This window comes from Ischnura elegans, chromosome 5 (assembly GCF_921293095.1).
Source record: "Ischnura elegans chromosome 5, ioIscEleg1.1, whole genome shotgun sequence".
In the NCBI taxonomy this organism is placed as follows: domain Eukaryota; kingdom Metazoa; phylum Arthropoda; class Insecta; order Odonata; family Coenagrionidae; genus Ischnura; species Ischnura elegans.
Window position 1 is genome coordinate 21,084,896 of NC_060250.1, and position 20,704 is coordinate 21,105,599.

The 20,704-nt window shown below is 39.1% G+C and overlaps 1 protein-coding gene across 1 annotated transcript; it reads left to right on the plus strand.

Annotated features, from left to right (window-relative positions):
• Nucleotides 1-15: 15 nt before the first annotated feature.
• Nucleotides 16-20,699, plus strand: LOC124158562 (THO complex subunit 6). The gene is made up of 6 exons (XM_046533718.1): nucleotides 16-154; nucleotides 336-557; nucleotides 637-804; nucleotides 878-1,040; nucleotides 1,576-1,812; nucleotides 20,574-20,699. Exons 1-6 carry the CDS (start codon nucleotides 51-53, stop codon nucleotides 20,652-20,654), a joined length of 975 nt encoding a protein of 324 aa, XP_046389674.1. The 5' UTR covers nucleotides 16-50; the 3' UTR covers nucleotides 20,655-20,699.
• Nucleotides 20,700-20,704: the final 5 nt, after the last annotated feature.

Sequence of the window (20,704 nt, forward strand, 5' to 3'; positions counted from 1 at the left end):
TCGTAGGTGGCTCTGTAATCGATTTATTTTGATGATTGTCAACTGTTAACATGGTGGACAAATCCTTGTACAACACTGTTTTATCGCAAACATTTTCAACATGTGGCAAATACCTCGTAGCTGGAAACACTTACGGAGAGTTGGCAGTCTATGAGTGCGTATTCAATGTTTTCATTCTGTTCTAAAAGTACTTAAGACTTATTTCCAGCTGACACCATGGGACACCGGCTTTGCCGCTTTTCATTTAAATGACATTCATGAAGTTATTGATGGTTTTTCTTAATATCTACTGTTATTTTTATTTAATAATTGCGCCATTTTAATATCCATTTTAGCCTAAGTGAGCTTCTAAATCCGACTGAGGATTCACCTCCATCCCCTCGAAAACCAATTTATAAACACACACTTCGTGATGGGGTACAGCTGTGTAGTATGGTGTCTTACGACAAATTTCTTATCATTGGTACCGTCGGCGAAATTATAGGTTTGGACTGGAAGTCAGTAACTGCTTCCACAAATCCTAAAATATGTTGGCAAATCAACATTCCTACTAGCAAGTAAGTAGGTGAAACTTGGCCTTTTTCTTGTTCATATATTTTTGGATAAATTCTAATGGTGGTCTCATCGTGGTTTCAGAGATGCTTTGGAAAAACCTGATGTCAACTCACTAATAATTAGTGACGTCGATGGTCATTTGTATGCCGGATGTGGTGACAATAAAATATATGTTTTTGATTTGGAAGATGGAAAGCTATTGAGGAATTTTGAAGGGCACGATGACTACATACACAGCATTCACATGTCGTGAGTTTTTTAACATTACTTTACATAATTTTGTATGAGTTTCGTAGATTTTGTTGCTAAATTATCATTCTAGTGGGACAACATTAGCATCAGCCAGTGAAGACGGCAGTGTGCGGCTATGGGACTCTAGGCAAGAAGTTTGTTGTAGTTCAGTTCATCCCTTTATGCATGAGAGGCTGTGTCGACCGCATCTTGGGAAATGGGTTGGTGCTGTTGCCCTCAGTGATGACTGGATGGTAAATTTTTCTCCTTCTTTCATTGATAAAGCGATTGTATATCGAAGCTTTTCCAACAACCCTCAGATTTTTTACTTGTTATGTTTACTTACTATGTTTAATTACCGCTTTGAAAACTTTAATATTACTGCTTCTTGATATACTTAAAGTATTTCCCCAAAATTCAATTTCTTTGTTATAACTGTAATGGAATCACGGGTAGTGATGTGCACTGTGCAAGAGATTCAGTTCAAATGTGCGACTCAGCAGATAGAGCTGTGAGACGAGAGTCTTATTTGGTGAGTCGCGACTCCCTCCCCTCCGCAGTCCGCACACGACTCCCTCCGCTCACTGTGTGTGCTGAAGTCGTGAGTGGTAGAAGTCAGCTCAGCACGGTGAAATAATAGCCTCATGTACCATTTGGGCAGACATGCCATAAGTTCACCATCCCCTGCGTATACTATTCATAATTGTTTAACATTTAACTTAGAAGTATTTTCAACATCATTCATTGTGTTTCTTCTTACCCATTTGGATTTTCCTTACTTTATTCTAGATATGTGGTGGTGGACCAAGGCCTGCTCTATGGCACACCAGATCTCTGGACATGACCATGACTTATCCTATGGATGATGCGGGCATTCATTTCCTTGGATTTCATGAAGACCGAATTATGGCTGGTGGATGTCATCCTTTTTTCTACCACTTCAGCTACAGTGGAGATATTCTTGCGCAGATACCTTCATCATCCACTAGTGTTTACTCAGCTATTTTGCAGGAGACGCCAATCAAGGTTTGTGGTGAATCACATGATTTATCAGTCAATTCGACTTCAGCCTTTGTTAAACAGTGCTCTAGGGTGTTGCTTTATTTCTTATATTTTTCCTTGGATTTTTTATTTCTATCTTTTTAAATATGCTATGGGGCGTAGAATAGATATCCTAAAAATGTCAGCCTAATTGTTTAACATTTAGAGGTCGCTCATAAATACAATAACATTCAATTTTCCCGTCTTTAGGAAATAACATCATTTTCAGGGGTAACACACAATTTTACAGACTTTTAGGGCCAAAATTCACTCCATTTTTACATCCGCATAACAGTTTTACAGGAATTCAATACTTTACCACGAGTTATAGCCGTGCGTCACACCCCTAATGGCAAGCTGATCACTGGCAGGTTGCATTCACAGTCATCTGATAGGTCCTGTGTCCCTTATTGCCTTACCTACACCTACCTTCCCTAATGACAGTCAGCGGAAGAAGGGAGGACTTAAAAACTTGCATTGTTTTACATTGTTATAAATTCAGGAGACTGTTTCGTTGCGATTAACCAGAATGGATTGAACCATTAAGAATAATGTTTAGAGAGAACTATGAGTATACCTTCTTACTCAAGTCTGTGTATTTAACACCTCCTTTAACCCCATCGCAGTCAGATTTCGAATGTTTAAGAGTAAATTTTTGGAGTTGAAACGCTAGTGACAAAAACAATATCGTTTATCGTGCACAAGTCTACTCCAACAATAGCCACTTGTTTCACTTAAAATAAGCTGCCTTTGATTTGTGAAGTGCTGCAGGTGTTCTATCACCACCACTGAACCCTTTCGAGACGGCGGAGTTTTCGTCTTAGAATGACTGCTGTACTGAGCTCCAAGAGATTCTTCTTTCTCGTGGTACGGAGTATTTTTGGAGGGCATTCGTTAAGAAGGGTCTAGCGGATTATTACACCCTCTGAGCTCCAACCTTTTTCACCCCCTCGCAGCGGGGACTCCGCATTATCTCAGACTCCGAGGGTTGATGTGCTCCCTCCTTTCCGGGTTTACGACCATACCTGTGGCATTGGTTCGCGGTCAACTAATGGATTGCTTATATGTATTTGGCACATGGATAATTGTTGCTTGCACGTAAATTGCAGACTTTGAATTGAATTCCTCATTTATTTCTGAGCCTTGTTATATTTTAAACGAAGTTCTAAGGTCAATATTAACGGATTTAATGCATCAATCATTTCAATGCCAAATATATGCTCCTAAAATTTTTCTTATCAAATTCAAACCCTTCCAAAAATCTCATTAACTATTTCTTCGAAATGCATTACTCGAGGTAAAAAAAATCCTCGCCAGAAAAGCTCTTTGTTTGTCACAGGGCAACCTTGGTATCCATTGGAAAGTACGCTCCACACGGGCATTCAGAACACCTGTGGAGCTTCTCTGAAATTGCATCCATCAGTATAATTATGTTTTTCTCGGAATTTTTTAAATCCCTCATTTTGTTTGGAAAATACGCTCCATCACGGGCTGAAATAACTCATGAAGAGCTTCTCTGGTATTCCACCCATCAGTATAGAAACATATTTCTCAGAATGGATAAAGTTCATTCTCGTTCACATACCACAATTCTTTTTGATTATAAAGTTTCCCTTCACTTCTGTCTCAGTCGTTCTTGGGTTCAGACGTTTGATGTTCTTATTCTGCGAGTGGTAACTTTATAGTATTCGTCGTGAGAAATTGGCAGTGTACCGCCAGTGTTTTTTAATCTCTGTTTGCTGCGGCTGGAATCTTGGCGAAGAGATTGAAAATGGATCAACAGATATCGGAGATTTTGACCCGCAGTGGTAGTGAGGATGGAGACCTGTGCTTCGATTCCGAGGACGATGATCTGGGAACGGAGGTTGCAGGATATTGCAGGAGCTGCGCTTCTCCGCGGCTACGTCTGACGATTTGTCGTCCGATGTGGAGGAAAATGCTCCCAAAAAAAGGAAGATAAGTGGAAAAGGCACAGTTTGGCGAGCCAAAGATTTATCGCTGAAGATATATAATTTTGATTCTTCCTTTTCTGGCTGTAAGGCAGATGTATCTGAAAACTCGCCAATTTTAGCATTTTTTGAAATTTTCTTTTCCGAAAATTTAGTGCAGTTAATTTGTCTGGAAACCAATAACTTTTGGATTTATACGCTTGACAATTCCTCTGATCGTTTTGATCACCTGATGAGCGGGAAAGACATCGCAGTGGCAGAAATGTATTGTTTTTTCGCGATTACCTTGCTTATGCCGCACACTAAAAAGCTGGCAATTCATGAGTATTGGTCAAAAGACTCTCTCTTCTTGTGTCGCCAATATTTGGCAAATTAATGTCTAGAGATAGATATATGATGATCCTGCGAATGTTGCATTTTCCATTTTATTATTTTGAATATTTAATACGAAAACGGACTGTATAAACAATTGTATGACCGCTGTCCCTTACCGCTAAGAGGGGTTATAAAAGACGATGGGTCCGGGTACCTGCTCCCGGATTCTGAGGGTAAATCCTAAACCCCGAAGCGTTGGGTCCCCAGACAAAGACAACGTAAACCCAGGACCGTCCTAAAAGGGGGAGAGCTAGAAAATGTATATTAGGCCGGCCCTTGTTTTTCAGAATTTCGAAAAGTTATGTTTTCCTGGTCTCAAAATGATCCAAATGGTGTTCATATTCACGTGTTAAAATTTGGTTACTTTAAAATAACGGCAACCCGTGCCCCAAGGGCCCTAAGTACTAAGGACCCTCAATTGAGTTTTTTGGGGCCGAAAAAGCGCTATTTCTATGTAAAACGTAAAAGTAAAGCCCTTTAGGGCCGATTTTCTGTTTGTTTTGACCTATCTTTAAGCCTTTAGGAGATATCGTCCGTCGTAATGCAATCCCCCCCTAGGGCGCCACCCCGCACCGCGGCACCGCTGAGGTATGTCCCGCACCACTTACTAGAGACTTCCCCTCAACCCCCTCCCCTCCCTCGGCAAAGACTTTGCTCCTGATGACAAGATTTACATGCTAGTGGTACAGTATTGAATAGGTTGTTCCTCTTGTGTTATGATTAATGTTGTTAAAGCCTATAGTTAAAGTAAATTTTAACCCTTCAACGCCGTCCTATGTACTGGGTACCGACCCCTTAAACCTTCATTTTTTGCTGCCAAACGGCCGCGAACCATTCCAGCAGGCTTTGTTCCAAAGTGCTTTTTATGTACAAAATATTATAAGCATGTGATACAAATGTGTCTATGAATAATAAAGGAATGAAGGGAATGAGCAGGGCTTCCAGGGCTCCAACAGTAGATAGAAATATTCAAGGAAGAAGAAACGAGGCAGTCAGTTTACGGATGTAGATCACTGTGGATAGATAGAGATAGCTCCTGTGTATAGTGTGCAAAGGATAGGAAGTGCTAAGTTTTAGGATGTAAGGAGAAAAGTGATGAAATAAATACTTTATCATGAACGTGACGTTCATTTTAAGAATAGACCAACAAGGAAAGGCATGTAATCAAGACTAAATCCAGGCATTGAACTGGTTGGAAAAGAAAGTGAAGAAATACTCGGCTCAAATTTACCGACAGTGAGAGAAGTACTATGTGTTTTCTCTGTCACCTAATGGGTTCGAAATTTGTAAGACTTAGTGCGAGAAAAACTGTGAGAATTGCGTCTCATCCAAAGTGTAAAACTAGAATTCCTGTTGCTACGGAAAATAAGGCGATTGAAAAGTTAGAAAAATGACGCAAAGAATGGATGAACGTGCAACGGCATAAAGAGAGCGCGAACTACAGTGGATATGAAGAGAAGAGAATCTTTCGTAACAAAACTTAATGATTTGCTTGGCATTGCAAGGAGCGGTACCATTGAATTTTTGACGCGCGAGGAGGAAAGTGTAGTTAATCTCTAGGATAAATGAGCTTGGGCTGAAGAAATAAAGTTCGTACGCAAATAAAGAGGAGAACGAAATGCAGTTATTGGTTGAATAGATTTCAATATATTCAAGAAGAAATGAAAAGATGTGGTTCTCCGCTCCTTTTGTTGCATTAGCTCCCATCAGTGACCCACAGTTCCTACAAAGACTTGTTAATTACGAAAGTGTTAACCTAGACATAGCGAAAGCAGCACAAAAGAGGTTTTCAAACCACTTGTGGTACATGAGTGAGGAGTTGGTAGGCCTGTCATTCTTTGACGGATCCATTTCTAGATGTGAAAAAAAACGTGATACGCCGTATGTGGTCTTGTGAAGGAAAATATGATCTACCGAAGAAGGCATTCTATAAACGTAAAGATCTAAGGTATCTATACCAAAATTTGTCACCACTAATTCGAGAAAGCTATTTAATGTATTGTAAATATGTATTGCATTCTTTGATGTGAACATGCGAGAATGGGATGAACATACAAGAACGATTTGCAAATTATTCGGGGTCATCAAGTAGGAAATGATTGTGCAGCGAGAGGAGTGAAACTAATTCAAGGTTTTTAGGCAGTCACATTGAAGGAAGAGAGCTTTCAAAATGTATTACTAAGTGTGACTTTTCATCGGAATACAACCCTTACGTGCGGAAAGGCACTTTCATTGCCAAATATAGGATGTCAGGGTCATTCCATGTCAGTTCACCCAGGCATGGCACCCACCGACTCGGATTTTAATGAAATTTTTGTCACTAGCTACTATCACCTATCTAATGACCCATGTAAAATATTTCTTCTCTCACTCTCATAGTTTGCAAGATATGAGGAGTCAAAGTTTGAGATGTTTGCTCAGAAGTGGCGCTAGTGGGAGTCAAATTCCAGAGTGCAGGGCACAGGGTAAAAATTCATAACTCAGAAACCACATAACATATTTGAATGAAATTTTGACCCCTTGTCTATCCAAGTACATAGCTTCCATAGTAATGTCTTTTATTCCCCTTGCATTGTTATGTTGGCCAAAATGATGTCAACAGTTGTTAATTAACCGATTTTTTTAGCTCAAAAACATTACTTCATATTTTCAGAATTATCACCAAAAGGCAGAGCAGTTAACTCATCCAATTTTTTTTTAAATTGAAGGTTAATATGTGCTCCAATATACTGTGAAATAAAAATGGTGGTGTTTTGACTGCCACTATGAGTATTTCAGGTTTTACTTTTTTTTCTGCCCCTGTGAGAGGGATTTTGGACACGTACTGTAAGATAATAAGTATAAGTGTATCCATACCTTCATGAGGATATATTTGAAATATTGGTCAGTAAATCTAAGACCAAACATGTAGTCTAGTGAATGTGGCTCTTGTTCATACAATTTTTTTTATAGCAATACTTGGCTTGTGGCAGCTGAGGGTAAAAAAATCCAAATGGCTCAGAAATGTGAAATGATGCTTTTTTCCTGGAATTTACCCATTTTTCAAGTGTTTAGTTTATGGAATAATTGGTATCAAAATACATTAGGCTCATACTGTGCATTAGAGGATAAATGGAAATACTAATTTAAATAAAATTATTTAAATAATACACTTCAATGTGTTTAAGGCATCTCCCGAACATCTCTGGAGGCTCTCTCGGGCAAACTAAACGCTTTACAGTACCACCAATTCCATCACATGGGGATTTTCGATATGGGTGCATAAATTTCACTTTTACATCTTGTTCTTCCTCGTGTTTAGAAAGCACTCATCCAAAAAACCAGTGGTCATCATAAGCACATGCAATGTACAAGTTTGTTAAGATCTGTGAAAAAGTGATTAAATGAGTCCCGCTGAACTGGAGTTGTACAAATTTAGCCTCACTTTCACAGAAGAAGTATGGTCTTCCAAACCCTTAGTGATGGAAGAGCTGGCAGAGCAAATGGTATTACTTATAGATATGTAGCAGGTTGTCACCAGTATCCACATTCCTTGATGGCAACTGGAGTATTAAATTTCTATTTCACTGGGAGAGATAATGCTGACATTATGTGCCACATTGTTTTCTCCCCTGCCTCACATATGATTGTATTACATGACAAACTTGAGAAGGTAATACAATCCCACCTATTCAGCCTCACTTTTCAGTGTTATTACATCTCCCCAAGGAATAAGAGAATTAAGTGCAACCTCTAGGAAGAATAAAGTGTTACAATGTATCACAGTGAGGGCATGATAAATCAAAATAGATTCTAGGGTACCACTTTTAGTCTTCTGCCAAGTCTTCTTGTGTAAAGATGCTCCCTGGGTGTCCAAGTTTATTCTGTGATCAGTGTATTTTTACCTGTACATTAATTGTGTGTGCTATGAGTTAGGCGAAGCTGCTCATTGTGAACTTCGACATTAAAAAAGGTTAGTGTCTCCACTATGCTTCAAAATGAGCAAATTGTTGAACTGTGCAGCATTGGAAAAGTAACTGCATCTGATTGCCTCAAAAAAAGCTACACACCAGTGGTGCAACTGAACAAAATTGAGATCATGAGTATGCTTGAAAAACAGCTGTTATCTCTCAGAAGTAGTGTACCTGGGGAAGTCCTATCCAATGTCTGCGAACATCACAGAATATACTATTTGAAAAAGTATGAAACCTACCAAATATATTGTCTTGATCCTTTTAAGAGCCACAAGAAGAATATATCAAAATCACTGAGAAATGTAAGTCTTGAATTTGCAGAAAAGGCCTGTAAAATCCCAACTCTTCGGAAATTAGTGCCAGGAATGAAAGTATGCCAGCCATGTAGGGAGGAAGTACAGAAACACTCCAGGTTTGGAAATGAGCTTTCTGATGTTGAAGCAGTAGATAGTGACAGCAATGATAGTATTTTGAATTTTGAAACAACAGTATCCCAAGAAAAATCAACTAAGCTACTTAACAGAACGCTGCAAGATATAGAGGAGTCACCTTTAAAATTTCATGGCATATCATCTCACAGAAGGTCAACCTACGCTAAAAGGAAAGTAGAGTCAGCATGCAGTAATTTTAAAACGAAAGTTAAAAGACTTCTTGATAAAGAATTATCTCCAGAAAAGGATGACCCAAAACTGCCAAAAGAACTACTTCAGAAAGTTCATGATATAGATGTGCTCATAGACTTAACCCGTCAACGCCCACGGGTGCCATAGGGCACCCAGTGCAGTGCTGAGCCAATGCTCCGGCAATGTATTTAATATGTGAATTTTAGCATACCTTTCAGTGCACATACTTAGTAGAAGGTTTCCTCCATTATTCAGTCAGTTTGAATTGTGTTCTTTGTGTGAAGTTCATAAGTGTCATATTTTTAAAAAGTGAAATATGCGTGAATTTAAAAAAAACTTTGGACGCTGACGGGTTAATCAAACAAAAAGTTGACACATCAAGCACCCATCAAGGAAAGGTACATCTGTTATCATTGGTACCAACTTTATGGAGCAGGAAGAAAGTAATGGAAGAGTTTCATGTGAGTGAGTACACTGCCCGCCAAGCAAGAGAACTTTTCAGAGACAATGGAAAATTAGCTGCACCTGAATTGAGAAAAGGGAAGGCAAAAATAAAACATTACAATTAGTTAGGACTTTCTATGAAAGTGATGAGTACTCAAGAATGATGCCTGGAAAGAAAGATTCCATAAGTATCTCCAAAAATGTATATGTTCAGAAGAGATTATTACTTGCTAACTTGAAGGAATTGTATTCCAATTTTAAATTTGACTTCCCCAGAATTAAAATTGGCTTTTCTAAATTCATCAACCTAGGTCCAAAATGGTTTGTGGTAGCAGGATGTCCTGGAATGCATTCAGTCTGTTTTTGCACAATTCATTAAAATGTCAACCTACTGCTTAGTGCCTGTAATATAGAGGAAACAAGCCAGGACCTAATTGGTTATTTCGTGTGCTCTAGAAATAATAGGGACTGTACATATACTGCGACATTGCTCTCAGTGTCCTTCACGTGAAAAATTGAAAAGCTTACTGCTGAAAAAGTATGAAGAATGTGACCCCGGAGATGAAGTTTCATACAGTCAGTGGGTTTCCAGTGACAGATATCAACTGGTGAAGTTCACGGTGACATTTGATGAGTACCTATCAATTTAAATTCAAAGAGCGGAAAAACTGGTGCCCCATTCATTTATTACGAAGGTACAGGCAAACTACCTTAAGAAAATGAAAGAAAATCTTGGACCCCATGAAGCAGCTGTTCTCTTTGACTTCAGTGAGAGCTACTCATATGTTATCCAGGATGAGGCACAAGGGAATCACTGGACAAGTGATAGTTGTACGGTACACCCTGTTGTGATTTATACTCTAGATCACCTGACTAAACAGCTTATTATTTCCAGTTTATGCATCTTGTCAGATGATTTGGAGCATGATGTAGCTTTTGTTTATGAAACCCAAAGAATAATATTTTGCTTTGTTAAGGAAAATTTTACTTTAGTCAAAAAATTGAGTTACTTTAGTGATGGTTGTGCAGGACGGTACAAGAACTGCAAAATATTTCTCAATCTTTGCAAGCATTACCAGGATTTCTCCTTAATGGCATCATGGACATTCTTTGCTACAAGCAATGGAATATCCCCATGTGATGGAATTGGTGGTATTGTAAAGCATTTAGTTGCCCGAGAGAGCCTCCAGAGATGTTCGGGAGATGCCTTAAACACATTGAAGTGTATTATTTAAATAATTTTATTTAAATTAGTATTTCCATTTATCCTCTAATGCACAGTATGAGCCTAATGTATTTTGATACCAATTATTCCATAAACTAAACACTTGAAAAATGGGTAAATTCCAGGAAAAAAGCATCATTTCACATTTCTGAGCCATTTGGATTTTTTTACCCTCAGCTGCCACAAGCCAAGTATTGCTATAAAAAAAATTGTATGAACAAGAGCCACATTCACTAGACTACATGTTTGGTCTTAGATTTACTGACCAATATTTCAAATATATCCTCATGAAGGTATGGATACACTTATACTTATTATCTTACAGTACGTGTCCAAAATCCCTCTCACAGGGGCAGAAAAAAAAGTAAAACCTGAAATACTCATAGTGGCAGTCAAAACACCACCATTTTTATTTCACAGTATATTGGAGCACATATTAACCTTCAATTTAAAAAAAAATTGGATGAGTTAACTGCTCTGCCTTTTGGTGATAATTCTGAAAATATGAAGTAATGTTTTTGAGCTAAAAAAATCGGTTAATTAACAACTGTTGACATCATTATGGCCAACATAACAATGCAAGGGGAATAAAAGACATTACTATGGAAGCTATGTACTTGGATAGACAAGGGGTCAAAATTTCATTCAAATATGTTATGTGGTTTCTGAGTTATGAATTTTTACCCTGTGCCCTGCACTCTGGAATTTGACTCCCACTAGCGCCACTTCTGAGCAAACATCTCAAACTTTGACTCCTCATATCTTGCAAACTATGAGAGTGAGAGAAGAAATATTTTACATGGGTCATTAGATAGGTGATAGTAGCTAGTGACAAAAATTTCATCAAAATCCGAGTCGGTGGGTGTCATTTTGAAAATTTCTGGGTGATTTGACGTGGAATGACCCGTCAGTGAAAAATTAGAAATACAATGAAAATCTATTTTATTTTCGTTAATGTACCGAAATTCATGGACAGAGTGAAAATAAATTGATCTCTTGGATTGGAAGTATTGTTATGGCAATTAAATTCTTTCTAAGGTAAGCACATTTCTTCAGAGGCTAGATCTTGACATCAGGAGCAAAGTCTTTGCCGAGGGAGGGGAGGGGGTTGAGGGGAAGTCTCTAGTAAGTGGTGCGGGACATACCTCAGCGGTACCGCGGTGCGGGGTGGCGCCCTAGGGGGGGGATTGCATTACGACGGACGATATCTCCTAAAGGCTTAAAGATAGGTCAAAACAAACAGAAAATCGGCCCTAAAGGGCTTTACTTTTACGTTTTACATAGAAATAGCGCTTTTTCGGCCCCAAAAAACTCAATTGAGGGTCCTTAGTACTTAGGGCCCTTGGGGCACGGGTTGCCGTTATTTTAAAGTAACCAAATTTTAACACGTGAATATGAACACCATTTGGATCATTTTGAGACCAGGAAAACATAACTTTTCGAAATTCTGAAAAATAAGGGCCGGCCTAATGTATATATACATACAGCCTCCGTTCTCCTGGCCAGGAAAATCTCACACGTAAATATACGGCCTGGGTCCTGGGTCAGGAAACGTCCACACGTATACATATGTGTTTAGTAGGGAAAAGGTTAAATCCTGAAACAAGGAGTGCATGCAAATGATGAGGTCTGTGGTCCTGTTTTGGAATATTATGTTCTCGAATTCCAATTATTCTATAAATATGTGGAATAGAGAAAATAGAAGCTCTGTGCATTGAGCCGTTAAAACTCAAGAAAAATTCTTGATGGCGACCTATGCGACAGCTATGGAATGATATGGAATTTAAATTAAAATTGGATCAGTTGTTTGATATTGCACCATAAATGCTCTAAATGTTATGCGACATGATGAGGACAAATTAATCTTGAAAATACAGAGGCGAATGGGATACCCCGGTAGTATAATTACTTCAAAGATTTTAAGCTAGCACTTAGAGAGAGACAGAAAGGGAGCAAAGTCAGTGTGTCGAGTGGAGAGGAAGAGAAGATATGACAAGTATCGCAAAAAGCCTGAATTAAAGAGTAAACAGGAAGGTAAGTAATAGGCCGGGTAAAAATAAATGTCTATTGATTTCCTTTTTATGCAGACATTGTTGTTAATGATACATAATTCTTTTAAGAAATGACGATATTTTTATCTCAAGCAGTGAGGATATTTCTGAAACGTTTTCTATTGATGATAATCCAACAGTGTCATAAAGTAAAAGGCATGTAGATAGGTAGAAAAATCCTCATTATGCCCCAAATTGCACTGCCCTGTGATGTCTTGGGCATCAGTGCGAGAGGAGCAGCAAAGGTTCTTGGTGCAATTATGTTATAGTAACAGCGGTTACTGGATACAATAGGAAAGTTTTAGTTATTTGTTGAATCAAGTACTTTAAAAACATATTATTATATAAGAAAAACAACATTACAGATTCCAAAGCTCTCCAGAACTGCCTGTAGGCGGGCTACTACTGAGATTTTTCATGACTGCATCAAGGAGTGCATATTAGAGAACATAATTAAAGCATTTGCAATTGATGTGACAAGCATAAATACAGGTAATTAGCTGTTTTCATATGTTAGGTTCTCAGTGTCATGCCTGTTGCGAGGGCGGGGCAACCAGGGCATTTTGCCCTGGGCGCAGCAAGTTGGGGGCGCACTGTGTTCGCCGCCAAAAAATTTTTTTAAATATGTATCCTTGTATGTTTTACTCTCATAATCGATAAAATATCTTTATTACGAAAAAATGTTTTCAATTATATTTCCAACTCTCCCGATTGCAGATATATCAATGTTATGGGGCGGGGGGGGGGGTGGGTGGGGGGGCGCACAATCCCAGTTCGCCCCGGGCGCCAGATCAGCTAGCGACGGGCCTGCTCAGTGTGTCATATTTTTTTGGGATTTCCAACCTGAAAATTTAATTTTTATCATACATTAGGTTTGAAGAACAGTGTTGTAGTTATTTTAAAGGATAAACTTCAGCAAACACACAGTGTGAAAAATGATGACATAGTATACAACCCCTCCATTTGCCGCCGGCTCTCATTAAGGAAGGCACATAAGGCAATGAGGGGTGCAGGACGTGTCAGCTGAATGTGAAACACCCTGCCAGCGACCAGCTCACAGTTAGGGGTGTGACTAGTGGCTACAACTTGCAGTGAAGGATATTATTCCTGGAAAACTGTTGAGCAGACATAGAAATGGAGTTAATTTTGGCCCTAAAGGGCTGTAAAATTGTGCGTTACCCCTGAAAATGATGTTATTTCCTAAAGTCGGGAAAATTGAATGTTATTGTTTTTATGTTCTTTGAGCGACCTCTAAATGTTAAGAAATTGGGCTGAAATTTTTAGGATATCCATTCTGAACCCCATAGCATATTTTAAGAGGTAGAAATCAAAAATCGGAGAAAAAAATCAGCTACACTCTGCGGTGCTCACTCTGGAATTAAGGGGCTTCTACGGCGAGGTATCAGGATTTCCCATTTTGCCACATGGCACAGATGGCAATAGAAGTGCCCCTCTGAAGCAATTTTGTGATCTCAAAGCACTGCAGGAACAGTGACTTTGTACGCAGTCACGGGCACGGGTGCAAAGTTAAGTACACCAAAGGATGAAGTTCACCATGAAAAAATATTTGACTTAGCCGGGATTCGAACCTGGATCTCCCGATTGCCGGTCAGGCGTGCTACCAGTTCCACCACCAAGCTATTTTCTCAGAGCGAACTTCTGGATGGGTTTTACCGAACAAGATGTTGACGTCACAAGTCCACACTGTGGCACATGTGGCGAGGGTCGTGCTTACTAAGCCACTGTCAGGGTGAAAAACCCTTATTTTGCCGCTGGTCTGCGACAACGAATTTCAAAGCACTGCAGGAACAAGTGACTTTGCACGCAGTCTGCGGACAGTGGCTTAGTGGTATACTGGTGCATTTTCTATGAAAAAAACATGGTGTAGTGTGGACATAATTCTTCCATGTTTATTTTCAGTATTTGATCGGGGAAAGTGTGAAAAGAAAATATATACAATGAAATATATAATATATACTAACTTTAATATTATACAACTTAGTCCACAATGAAAATAAAGTTGGCATGTATTGGACGGATGGACCATTAGATTTTGCATGTAACTGCTCTAGGAAGGGAATGGATGTCTTTGGCTAGGATGCAAGACCAGAATCTTCATTACTTACTTACTTCCTTGGCACTACAGCCCGGTATGGGCTTTGGCCTCCCTCAAGACGCCTGTCCATTCTCTCCTGTTCTGCACTTTCTCCCACTATCTGACAATCCTCATAGTCTTTATGTCTTCTTCCACATCCTGCATCCATCTTTTCCTCGGTCTTCCTCTTTTTCTCTTTCCATCCATATTTCCATGTAGAATCTTCTTAGGCATCCTATCTTCACTCATTCTTTTTACATGACCTAGCCAAGCTAGCCGTTGGGTCTTCACAAATCTCACTATGTCATCGCCTCGGATAAAATTTTCTATTTCCTTGTTTGTTCTTATCCTCCAAGTTACCCCATCTGTCACGGGACCATATATCTTTCGCAAAACCTTCCGTTCAAATATCCGCAGAGCTTGCTCGTTTCCAGCGGAGATGCTCCACATTTCTGCTCCATATGTCACAACCGGTCTGATAAGTGTCTTATAGATCTTGAATTTCATCTCCTTAGATAGAAGAGTTGACTTCAGGAGCTTAATATTAGCAAAGTAAGCCCTATTTCCAGCCATTACCCTCTTGTTGATCTCTTCTGTCATTGAGTTCTTGCAGTTTAAATTAGTACCGAGGTAGCTGAAATATTCTACATTTTCAAAGTTTTACTGCCCAAATGTAACGTTTTGAGTCCATCTTCTGTCTTCCGTGGTCGACATTTTCATGTACATATTTCGTTTTTCTCTCATTGATTCTGAGCCCTATATTCTTACTCTTCTGTTCTAAGATTTTTAATATTTCTTTCAGAGAATCCACATTCCGTGCCATTAGAACTATATCGTCGGCATAGGCACATGCCTGAGTAGATTTATGCACAATTGTCCCCTCTAACCCCAGTTCATTCATGGCCTCATGTAGAGACAGATTAAATAGTACTGCTGATAGAGAATCTCCTTATCTTACTCCAGTTGTTATCTTAAAGGCTTCACTAGTCTTGCCCCCGATATAGGCCTTAGCTTGAGATCCTTTCATAGTCATATTTACCAAATTAATTAATTTGTTTTGGTATTCCAAATCCCTCCAATGCCTTCAACATTTTTCTTCTATTGACACTATCAAAAGCTTGCTGGAAATCAATGAAAAGCATATGTAGGTCAATGTTGTACTCATAACATTTCTCCATGCATTGTCTCATTACAAAGATTTGGTCGGTTGTTCCTCTTCCCTGCCTGAAGCCACATTGGTATTCACCAAGGATTACTTCAGCATATGTGTTAAGTCTCCTCTGCAGTATACAAGAAAGTATCTTATAAGTGACATTTAGTAATGTGATTCCCCTATAGCTGCTGCATTGCAATTTATCTCCCTTCTTGAATGTAGGGAAAATTAAACCAATCTTCCATTTCTCAGGCATCTCTTCTTTCTCCCATATTTCACATATTAGCCTATGTAGGTTCTTTGTTAAATTTTTTCCTCCATATTTGATTAACTCCGGTACAATTTGATCTTCCCCTGGAGCTCTCTCATTCCGCTGCCGTTTTAACGACTCCTCCACCTCCTCAATTGATGGCCTACTAATATTGGTGTCCACCCTCATGTCCAACATTTCTCCATCCTCCTCATCTTCCTCATCTATCTCATTGACATTCAGCAATTCCTTAAAGTACTCGGCCCATCTTCCCATTACTTCTTCCTCTGTTCCAACCAACCTCCCATTCTTATCCTTACATGCGTTTGTTCTTGGTCGAAATTTATTTGTCATCAATTGATTGCCTGGTATAACCTTCTACTTTCATTTTGTGTGTTCAGTTCCTCAATCTTTTCCACATACCCTTTTAAGTACTGTTTTTTCTTTTTTCGTAGTATTTTATTTACTTGTCTTCTGCTTTCTTTATATCTTTCAACATTTTGTCTTGTCTCTTTCTGGATGGTGTTCCTTTGATCTATATTCTTCCTTTCTATAGCTTTTCTGCACTCATTATCAAAGCATTCTTCGTTCCTTGTTCTCTTTCTTTCTCCTATGGTCTCCTTTGCAGCCTCTTCCATAGCCTTTTTATTAAGCCTTTTTCTCTCTACCGAGTCATGTACACTCAGGTTCTCTGCTCCTTCTTCTAGTTTCTTACCCAGGATTTCCTGGTATTGGGCTACAGCTGCTGGTTGTCTGAACTTTTCCACACTCCACTGTATTCTCTTGGGTCCTTTAATACGTCCCACATTCGCAATTCTTTCCCCGAGCTTGGCCTTCACCAAATAATGGTCTGAATCACAGTTCGGGCCCCTTGCAGACCTTATGTCAATGACTGAAGATGCATGTCTTCTGGAAACCAGAACGTGATCAATTTGGTTGACCACTCCTACCTGCCATTTTCCATGTTCCCTTATGAATATCTTTGTGAGCAAAACAGGTACTTTTGATTATTAGCCCTTTAGCTTCTGCCAGCTGGCTTAGCATCATTCCGTTTCCATTTGTTTTAGTATGTAAGGAGTGTTTTCCAGCTACATGCTGCAAGAAGTCCTCTCTTCCTATTTTTGCATTGAAATCTCCTAGGAGAATCAACATATCATATTTAGGTATCTTGCTGCATTCTCTATCCAGTTGATCATAGAAGGCATTCTTCTCATCATAATAGGGTGGTTTCCTATTATTTTTTTATTGCCTAAATCGAAAGATTATTACTCCTGGAGTACGTATTTCACGCTTTTAGATTTTTAAATGACGATATCTATTTTTCGCGATTAAATGAAAAGTGAAAATTTTCAAGCGCGCGAAAACGCGACGCTTAAGTATGAATGTCGGGAAGTCTCTCCGCGTGACGTATTTCTGGTTCCCCCTCCCGCCCTGCGAGGTGACCTTGAGGCGAGGCTTAGCGCTGATACGACGCAGGCTGCTAGCGGCTAGCCTAGTACCCTGCTGGCTGGTAGCGCTTGGCTTAATTAAGGATTATTAATAACTTATCAAACGAGGAAAACTTTCCGACCTTAGCCAGTTTTAATAAGTGATTGTTAAGACATGTTTCCCTGAGCTCTGCGCCTCATGCATGCATTGGTAACCTCAGACGATGTATAACTCCTATCTTCTCCAATAGAAACTAGGTCCCTGTGACGTCACGTGGAGTGGCATCGCATGGGCGCCAATCTGGCCCTTTTCAAATGAGGATAAAAATGGACCATTGCCATTCGTCTAACCCGGTATTTCTAAAACAAAATAATTTGTATATTATGAATACAGTAATGGTGGGTAACGAATCGCAATCAATGCCTTTCGTTTTCTTTGATGAAGGAAACCACCCTATTAGCATCCTCTGTGGGTGCATTAGCTGAGATGATAGATAAGTTTCTAAAACGTCCTTTGAGCCTTATCTTACACATTCTATCCCCCAGAGGTTCATACCCTAAGCAGCTTTGCTTCATTTTGTTAGTAAGGATAAACCCTGTTCCACATTGTCCAGTTCTCAGTTTAGGCCCACTATAGAACATTGAGTAGTCCTTTTTATCCACTCTTCCATTTCCGTTCCATCTTATTTCTTGTAACGCCACTACATCTATCCCATATTTCAATACTTCTTCAGCGATCTCTGCCATTTTTCCAGCCTTCAACATGGTCCTTACATTTCATATATCTAAGGTCAATGTTGTATTCCGTTTTCGAGTTCCTGATCGTTTGCCAGTGTCATTATCCTTAAATCCATCCGTATTCCGAGGCTTCTTTATGAGTTTCGTAACAGAACATTTTTTTTACGGTGTGGGATTTTTAGCCCCATGCCTAACCCCCAACCTGGAGGACCAGGGTATCTCTTGTTGTCTGGCCTATCCCCTTTGGCCTGTCCGGCTTGGGTGGCCCTACCAGGAGCTTTCGCTCCCGCCGGCATAGCTCTCAGGTTCACTTAGGCACGCAAGCCCCCTCATCACGACAAGATAGAGATACCAGCGAGGGGGAGAATCTTCATTGTTGCCATTATTTTTAACATGCATCTTAAGTTGAGAAATTGGTTAATATAAGAAATGGATATTAATTAGAAAAAACGGGAAAGTAAGGCAGAATACATATATTGATTGATGATCACAAACCTGACCTTGTAACCCGTTTAAATTATTTGACATTAATGGAAAATAGAGTCAACATGAAAATACAGTAAAGAGAATCTTTCAGCAAACAAGAGGGAGAACTAAAGATATCAGTGATATAGTGAAAGGAAAGAATATGAATCATAATAACTAAGGTTGATCCAATGTCAGACTAAAAGGAGAAATACAATCTGAGCAAAGGGGCCTGTGAGTATGAGTGACTTCAGTGGGCTGGCTTCCATTTACACCTGCATTAACTTGAAGATTGATACAATCTAATCTCTTGATGCGGGTACCTCCCAATATTTGCAGTATTAAGCCAGGGCTTGGGAAGAAAAAGTAAAGGATGCCCTCTTGGCCTATCATCAGTCTGGGGCGTGGAAGATATCCATAGTTTCTGTGCATTCTCAGTTGCTTTACTGCAGCAATATGTGCCAGGCAGCTACAAGCCGAGCAATCTCTCTCATGTGTTCCAAACCTAAGTACCATTATCTTCACTGCTGCCATGGCACATGTGCCTTGATTTACTTTTCTATACTAAAGCTTTCTCACTTTCCTTATATCATTATTAATATCTTTGGGTAAGCCCTACTTATATGAAATTACATATTTATGTGCTTAATCATCATTTAGAATTCTTTTTTTCTGTGTTAAAGTGAATCCTTGAAAGTTAATTTCCTAAAAAATTTCACTGGGGAGAAATCTTCTACCATTACAAGAAAGCTGTGCTTGAATCCATAAAGATTGATTGAGCACATTGGGGAAATAGCTTTGAATTTAGGTCAAAATGGATGATATTTCTCTTGTAATATTTGCACTTGCAGGAAATTCTGTAAAAGTTTCCTGCTGGTCAATCCACAGTTTTTCACTAATGCATATAATCTAGTAGAATGCTTGAAAAAATAGTTTTTAATATATCTGTTTATAATTAAGCATAAATTGCCAATTAACAATGAATAAACACTTACCCATAATCCAATGCGTGTCATCCACCCTTGCAAGAACAGCCATAGTTCTGGAATGTGCACTATATATGCTAATGGTTATCATTCTCTGAATTAGGATTACCTGCACCACGCTAAATGTTAACTATTGGTTACAAAACACTTCTTCTTATGTGTAATTTACATCAATTGCCGTGAGAAAAAATGTATGGTCCACAAGAATTTTTTCTCATGGCAATTCATGGTAAACACTACCAATGTTTAATTACGATGGACAAGAATGAGGTTCAAAGGGAGTATTCTTGCTTTTTAGTAACTGCTTGGACGTAATGGCAATAGAGGCTAAAAATGGGATTAAGTAAATATTATTTATTAGATTGATTTGCATTTGACCAGCCAATAATTGGCATGCTAACATTTTTAATCACGCAGTGTCGGGGGTGTGCACTGAAGTATTGCTCAAACCCTAATCTTGATTTGGATAGTTAGAGCTACCGCTAGGCTGGGGTACAAAAACCAAAACTAGAGCAGGTGGTGCCTCACAGTCTCTAAAATTCCTTGACCACAAAAATTTGTGAGTCAGCATGAATGCAGGTCTGAATGTTTTTGTAGACACTGCATGACAGGCTATTGGAATGTGTATAATTTCGGAGTGAGTGTGGGTCTTTAATATACATAGTGAGTCTTTGGTCTGACCACCAGAACTGGCTGTATGTGACAAATCTTGGTCCTGGTTGTGCCAGTGCATACCTGCCCTAATCCATAGGTGTATCAATTATACACGAGGTGGGAGGATATTTTTTTTCTTTGAGCCACCTTCCATGTAAGAGTTGTAAGGCTTCTCCTGTTCTCAATCCAGATCCCTTCGTTGAGTGGTATAAATGATAGGCTAACAAATTATACTTGAAGAGTTTTTCAAGTTACTGTATCTAATCTTCTAGATAACCTTGAATAGCTTAATACAGCTGTCTTGATCATTTTTATAAATGAGCCTCCATTTACTCATTGTGTTTCTTTTGCTTTGTAGGCCCTGAGCATCGTGGGTTCAAGTGCAAAAATTGATCTTTGCTCTAACTTCAGCTACAGGGACCAAGTTCTTTCATTTTAAGTTGTATTTTTAGTTATAATTAAACTTTTGTAATTATAAAGTTCATCTAT

Coding starts and splice junctions, on each gene's coding strand:
- LOC124158562 (XM_046533718.1), top strand. CDS start 51: ATGGTGGACAAATCCTTGTACAACACTGTTTTATCGCAAACATTTTCA. Junction 1,041..1,575: donor CCCTCAGTGATGACTGGATG/GTAAATTTTTCT, acceptor ACTTTATTCTAG/ATATGTGGTGGTGGACCAAG. Junction 1,813..20,573: donor TGCAGGAGACGCCAATCAAG/GTTTGTGGTGAA, acceptor TTTGCTTTGTAG/GCCCTGAGCATCGTGGGTTC.